At 44.2% G+C, this 7,639-nt stretch overlaps 1 protein-coding gene across 2 annotated transcripts in view; it reads right to left on the reverse strand.

Annotated features, from left to right (window-relative positions):
- Positions 1 to 6,878, reverse strand: part of slc2a2 (solute carrier family 2 member 2) — an 11,618-nt gene extending 4,740 nt beyond the window's left edge. Inside the window, exons 1-5 of one of the 2 annotated variants that reach the window (XM_060887867.1) lie at positions 6,747 to 6,878; positions 3,999 to 4,094; positions 2,900 to 3,105; positions 2,201 to 2,325; positions 1,695 to 1,810 (exon numbers count right to left, since the gene is read on the reverse strand). In XM_060887867.1, the coding sequence (XP_060743850.1) occupies positions 1,695 to 1,810; positions 2,201 to 2,325; positions 2,900 to 3,105; positions 3,999 to 4,094; positions 6,747 to 6,755 (552 nt within the window). In that variant the 5' untranslated portion in view covers positions 6,756 to 6,878. The remainder of the gene's footprint in view (positions 1 to 1,694; positions 1,811 to 2,200; positions 2,326 to 2,899; positions 3,106 to 3,998; positions 4,095 to 6,746) is intronic. The other variant, XM_060887869.1, reaches the window with a different exon arrangement.
- Positions 6,879 to 7,639: the final 761 nt, after the last annotated feature.

A 7,639-nucleotide genomic window follows, 5' to 3' on the forward strand; every position in this document is an offset into this window, starting at 1 on the left:
ACTAAGACTGACAGATCACACAGAGGCCATGCCTCCTCCAGTGAGACTGACAGATCACACAGAGGCCACGCCTCCTCCGCTGAGACTGCCAGATCACAGAGAGGCCACGCCTCCACCACTGAGACTGACAGATCACAGAGAGGCCACGCCTCCACCACTGAGACTGACAGATCACACAGAGGCCACGCCTCCTCTACTGAGACTGACAGATCAGACAGAGGCCACGCCTCCTCCACTGAGACTGACAGATCACACAGAAGCCATGCCTCCTCCACTAAGACTGACAGATCACACAGAGGCCACGCCTCCTCCACTAGGACTGACAGATCACACAGAGGCAACGCCTCCTCTACTGAGACTGACAGATCAGACAGAGGCCACGCCTCCTCCACTAAGACTGACAGATCTGACAGAGGCCATGCCTCCACCACTGAGACTGACAGATCACACAGAGGCCACGCCTCCTCTACTGAGTCTGACAGATCAGACAGAGGCCATGCCTCCACCAATGAGGCTGACAGATCACACAGAGGCCACGCCTCCTCTACTGAGACTGACAGATCATACAGAGGCCACACCTCCTCCACTGAGACTGACAGATCACACAGAGGCCACGCCTCCTCCACTGAGACAGACAGATCACACAGAGGCCACGCCTCCTCCACTGAGACAGACATATCACACAGAAGCCACGCCTCCTCCACTAAGACTGACAGATCACACAGAGGCCACGCCTCCTCCACTAAGACTGACAGATCACACAGAGGCCACGCCTCCTCCACTAGGACTGACAGATCACACAGAGGCGACGCCTCCTCCGCTGAGACTGCCAGATCACAGAGAGGCCACGCCTCCTCCAGTGAGACTGACAGATCACAGAGAGGCGACGCCTCCTCCGCTGAGACTGACAGATCACAGAGAGGCCATGCCTCCTCCACTGAGACTGACAGATCACAGAGAGGCCACGCCTCCTCCACTGAGACTGACAGATCACAGAGAGGCCACGCCTCCTCCACTGAGACTGACAGATCACAGAGAGGCCACTCCTCCTCCGCTAGGACTGACAGATCACACAGAGGCGACGCCTCCTCTGCTGAGACTGCCAGATCACAGAGAGGCCACACCTCCTCCACTGAGACTGACAGATCACACAGAGGCGACGCCTCCTCCAGTGAGACTGACAGATCACAGAGAGGCCACGCCTCCTCCACTAAGACTGACAGATCACAGATAGGCCACGCCTCCTCCACTGAGACTGACAGATCACACAGAGGCCACGCCTCCTCCACTGAGACTGACAGATCACAGAGATGCCACGCCTCCTCCACTGAGACTGACAGATCACAGAGATGCCACGCCTCCTCCACTGAGACTGACAGATCACAGAGATGCCACGCCTCCTCCACTGAGACTGACAGATCACAGAGATGCCACGCCTCCTCCACTGAGACTGACAGATCACACAGAGGCCACGCCTCCTCTGCTGAGACTGACAGATCACAGAGAGGCCACGCCTCCTCCACTGAGACTGACAGATCACAGAGATGCCACGCCTCCTCCAGTGAGACTTTCATATAAGGAGATATTCAGGTGATGAAATATAAGTTGCATCATAATGATTGTAAATGAAACAACCTTTAAACCTTTTGTTACACAACAGCGTTGACCTTTGACCCTAACAGTGGTGTGTGTACCTGGCTGATAAGGATGCCGGTGACGACACCGAGCTGGTGCAGTGTTCCTAATGCACCTCGGTACTGCACCGGGGCAATTTCACCGATATACATGGGAACAAGTCCAGAGGAGAGACCTGTAACAGACAGAGACAGAACCATAACCCACTTCCTGTTTAAAATCTCACTTCCTGTTTAGGGGGTCAGGGCATTCAGTGCATGCAGTCTGGGGCTCAAAGGGTTAAACTCATAAACCCCTTTATATTAACGCTTCATTTTAAAATAAAATCTGCCTCACTGCCTCTACAGCATCGTTGACTCGCTGACTCAGTTATCATTTTACTCAATTATGTAAATAATGATGTTTATTCACAGAATACCTGATTTACATTTAGCCACGCCCTCAAAAATCTATTAGTAAATTTGCTAAACGACTCTCACTGTCCCTCAGTAACAGGACCGGGAGTCATTAGGAAGTGGATAAAGTCGTGTTAATCAGCACAGTGCAACACAGCCACAGTGTTTACCGCAGTAGAAACCCATGAGGGTTCGTCCTGTAATCACCATGACGTGAGGACTTCCCATTTTAGCCAAACCCATGAGGAGACTCGCAGCCAGGGAGAGAAGATTCATCACCAGCATGCCTTTAATCCTGAGAGACAGGGATCTTTATCATCTTCATCATCATCATCATCATCATCATTAAAAACATCGCTACTTAGATTGTTATATATTTATTTTAAAATGTTTTTTATTTTACAAATATGATTCATTTTTGTCACGATATCAGATTAAGATATATTAAGATAAAAATGTTATATAAGTATATTTGTTATTTTTCAGATTTGCTTTTAAAATGAAAGATTTACATTTTAAAATATCTATCAGACTTTTTGTAATATTTATACAATTAATATACCAAATAATGTTATTCCATTGATATTATTTTTTTAAGTTTAAGTAATACTAGTTTTTTTTTTTTCAAATTAAAAATCACCTAAACACAGTTTATTACAGTTCATTTACAAATTTAATTCTATACCTTAGATAATTCTATTTGAAAATGTAAATATGTACTATGTAAGTTATAATAATTACATTTTATTATCAGAATGTGTTTTTTGATGGAAATTATTTATTCTTGTTTAAATTAATATTTTAAAATAAAAAAATCCAATATATCTGATTAATAATTCAAATTAAATGACACGTTTTATCTCCTTTACCTTCCTCGGAAATCAGCGACAAATCCCACCAAGAAGGATGAGACAATTCCTCCAACAGGAAACATGGCCACAGATAAGGACCAGTACATGGTCAGGGCGGACGTCCGTGTCTGCACCTCTTCATCATCCTCATTAGGTAGTGTAGCATTAGTGTGTTCATCAGCCACAGGAAATCCCAGAGAGCGAGAATAGTGCTGTACAATGACCTGAGACACACCAGTCAACCTGTCAGTTCATACATTTAATTTATATTACTAATAATAATGGGGTGTGTGTGTGTGTGTGTGTGTGAGAGAGAGAGCGAGAGAGAGAGAGAGAGAGAGAGAGAGAGAGAGAGAGAGAGAGAGAGACAGAGAGAGACAGACACAGACAGAGACAGACACAGAGAGAGAGACAGAGAGAGAGACAGAGAGAGACAGAGACAGACACAGACAGAGACAGACACAGAGAGAGAGAGAGAGAGAGAGAGACAGACACAGAGAGAGACAGACACAGAGAGAGACAGACACAGAGAGAGAGACAGAGAGAGACAGACACAGACAGAGACAGACACAGAGATAGACAGACAGAGACAGACACAGAGAGAGACAGACACAGAGAGAGAGAGACAGAGAGAGACAGACACAGAGAGAGAGACAGACAGAGAGAGAGAGAGACAGACACAGACAGAGACAGACACAGAGAGAGACAGACACAGACAGAAACAGACACAGAGAGAGAGAGACAGAGAGAGACAGACAGAGACAGACACAGAGAGAGACAGACACAGACAGAGACAGACACAGAGAGAGACAGACACAGAGAGAGACAGACACAGACAGAGACAGACACAGAGAGAGACAGACACAGAGAGAGAGAGACAGAGAGAGACAGAGAGAGACAGACACAGAGAGAGACAGACAGAGACAGACAGAGACAGACACAGAGAGAGACAGACACAGACACAGAGAGAGACAGACACAGAGAGAGAGAGAGACAGAGAGAGACAGACAGAGACAGACACAGAGAGAGACAGACACAGAGAGACAGACACAGAGAGAGACAGACACAGACAGAGACAGAGAGAGACAGAGAGAGACAGACACAGAGAGAGACAGACCTTCTGGGGTGCATTTATTACTCCAATCCCGTATCCGTACTGCAGAGAACCGAGAGCAGCAGCACACACAGCCAGAAATAGAGTACCTGTTAACTGCTACACACACATGCACACACACACACACACACACACACACACACACACTAATGAACACATAAGAATAAATTAATTACATGTATACAGTATATTAGACTTAACATACCATCAACATAAAACTGTTCGGGTTTTTTATATACATAAAACAAACATGGGAGAAAAGTGCTAGTTAATGTGTTTGAGGAAGATGAAGGTCTTCACACATCATTTAAAGACAGTCAGTGACTCAGCTGTTCAGACCTCTAGGTGAAGTTCATCCCACCACCTTGGTGCAGAACAGAAAAGAGTCTTGTAGTAAACTTCCCTCTTACCCTGAGAGATGGTGGGACCAGTGGAGCAGTGCTGTAGATCTGAGGGTGTGAGGTGCAGTGTGAGGAGTGATGAGGGCTTTGAGGTAAGAGGGAGATGGTCTGGTTTTGTAGACAAAGCGTCAGTGTTTAAATCTGATGTGTTCAGCTACAGGAGCCAGTGGAGGAACACAGCAGTGTGGTGGTGTGAGAACTTAGGCAGGTTGAAGACAAGTCACACAGCTGCATTATGGATCATTTACAGAAGATGAGTTGTGTTGATATGTAGACCTGATAGAGTGAGCTGCAGTAGTCCAGTGTTGACATGACAAGAGACTGAACAAGTACCTGAGCAGCCTGTGTGGGGAAAAATGACTGAATCCTTCTGATGTTGTAGAGAAGGAACCGACATGAGTGTGTCACATTAACAACATGTGAGGAAAAGGACAGCGAGCCGAGACTGAAGGGGAGATCAGATCTTTGTGTAGGGAGATCACAAGAGCCTGACCTGGGGTGAATCAGCTGGGATCTACAGTGGAGCAAGCAGAAGGTTCTGAGATGGAAGAGTTTAGTGAACTGAACATAGCATGAAGACATGCAAAGGTGGAGCACAGCCGTGATTGGTTCATGAGCTCAGTGAAGATCAGTGATTGGTTGTTTGGTGAGTGTGGAGTAAAGCTGTTCTCTCAGCAGTAGTGATGTGAGCTCTTTTTTCATCAGGCTCTGTTTTTAAATAAAGGGAAGAAACATGCAGTAAACTAGTGAAGTCAGTGAGTTACCTGATCTGTAGCAACACTGCACACAACACTGCATACAATACAACACACAACACAACACACAGCACAAAATACAACACACAAGACAACACACAATACAAAACACAACACTGCTAGCAACACACAATAGAACACACAACACTGCAAAAAACACACATCACACAATACACCACACAAAACTGCACGCAACACAACACATCCTGCTCCATTTACACACACAACTCACACACTACTTTTATGAACTCTGACATGAACAGCAATTACCATGAAAACTCTGAATAAAACAGTTAAACATACAATATCGAGAGAGAGAGAGAGAGAGAGAGAGAGAGAGAGAGAGAGAGAGAGAGAGAGAGAGAGAGAGAGAGAGAGAGAGAGAGAGAGAGAGAGAGAGAGAGAGAGAGAGAGAGAGAGAGAGAGAGAAACAGACAGACAAAGAAAGACAGACAGACAGGCACAGAGATTGACAGAGAGAGAGAGACAGACAGACAGACAGAGAGAGAGAGAGAGAGAGAGAGAGAGAGAGAGAGAGAGAGAGAGAGAGAGAGACAAACAGACAAAGAGAATCAGACAGACAGACACAGAAACAGACAGACAGACAAAGAGACAGACAGACAGACAAACACAGAGACAGACAGACAGACACAGAGACAGACAGACAGACACAGAGACAGACAGACAGACAGACAGACACAGAGACAGACAGACAGACAGACAGACAGACACAGAGACAGACAGACAGACAGACACAGAGACAGACAGACAGACAGTCAGACACAGAGACAGACAGACAGACACAGAGAGACAGACAGACAGACACAGAGACAGACAGACAGACAGACAGACACAGAGACAGACAGACAGACACAGAGACAGACAGACAGACAGACACAGAGACAGACAGACAGACAGACACAGAGACAGACAGACAGACAGACACAGAGACAGACAGACAGACAGACACAGAGACAGACAGACAGACACAGAGACAGTGTTAATTCTGTTCCATATACAGAGTGAGTGAGATGAAGTTTCGTCTTTTCTCCTTCACACTGTTCTTCAACTTCAGATTTTGAGTTTTCAGGTCCGATTTTCATGCTATCACTATTTTGTGTGTTTTTGTGAAGAAATCGAGACATAAACCATCATTACATCATCGCTATTAGAGACAAAATGTGCTTTTTATTATCATACAAAACAATTTACAATTTACTGAGTGTTCTGTTCACAGTATATAATCTACTGTATAACTGTATATGAGTTATAAAGAATAAAACAATATCATCTCTGTTAGATTAAAGACAAAAAGTTTGTTTATACATTTTTTTTATTTATATATTATATAAAATACATTTGATTTTATTTTAGAATTCAATTTTAGATTTTTAACTAAAACTAAACAAAACTAGATTTTTAACACAATTTAGAACCGCACAGTAATAAAAAAAAAAGGACAATCACACAATTTACTCAAATGTTTAATAAATTCAAAATCAAGAAAGCTTTTTTTCATTATTTGTTTATATGTTAAAAATTTGTTTCAATTGTATTCAATTGTTTTTATTAAATAAATGAATAAAACACTGTACCTTCTCCATGTCAGTGCTCTCTCTCTGCTCTCACTTATAAACACACAGCTCCAAGGTCCTGCAATGTTTTCACAGGTACAGTAAATGATCAAACACACACACACACACGCACACACATGCACGCACACACACACACACACACACACACGCACACACACACACACACACACACCCACGCACACACACTTGCACACACACACACACACACACACACACAAAGAAATCCTCTGTATTATTAGTTATTAGTGGGTGCGTGTGTGTGTGAGTGTGTGAGAACATCGTGTTTCGGCTCTTATTTGTTTACTTCAGACACATTTTACAGGTTTAGCTGAAATGAATGAAATAAACAGGGAAATAAATGAATTAAGTGCTAAAGATGAGTCAGCGTGTTCCTATCAGAGTTAAAATAACAGAGTTAATCAGTGACTGCTGAGGGACAGAACAAAGTCTGAGGGGCGAGACACTCACAGTAAGAGAGATGAAGATAATCCTGCCTTCTGCTTCCTGTTGGGCAGAAAAATCTATGGTTTAGTAAAAGCCAAACTGGAGGACCGTCATACTGGAAGAAAGAGACCAGAGACTGAAAAACTGAATCTGAACCTCATCAGATTAGACAGTGGAAGTCTGACATTGAATGGAGAAACACCAGATTTCACCAGAGCCTGATTCAGACACGAGCCCCCTGTTGGTCTCAGGTTACACACAAAAAACAAAGCTGGCCAGAAGAAGTCTCATGCTTAGCAAAGCTCCAGGTTGCACAAACGAAGCGCCGTGTTAGATTGTACCAGTCAGGATTTAAGCCTTATCATAGCACAGAATCTGGCCTCTGATCAGGGTTGTGTCTTTTTGCTGGTGTTGCTTGATCTTAGTGCAGCTTTTGACACAATTGACCA

Source organism: Tachysurus vachellii, chromosome 15, assembly GCF_030014155.1.
Source record: "Tachysurus vachellii isolate PV-2020 chromosome 15, HZAU_Pvac_v1, whole genome shotgun sequence".
In the NCBI taxonomy this organism is placed as follows: domain Eukaryota; kingdom Metazoa; phylum Chordata; class Actinopteri; order Siluriformes; family Bagridae; genus Tachysurus; species Tachysurus vachellii.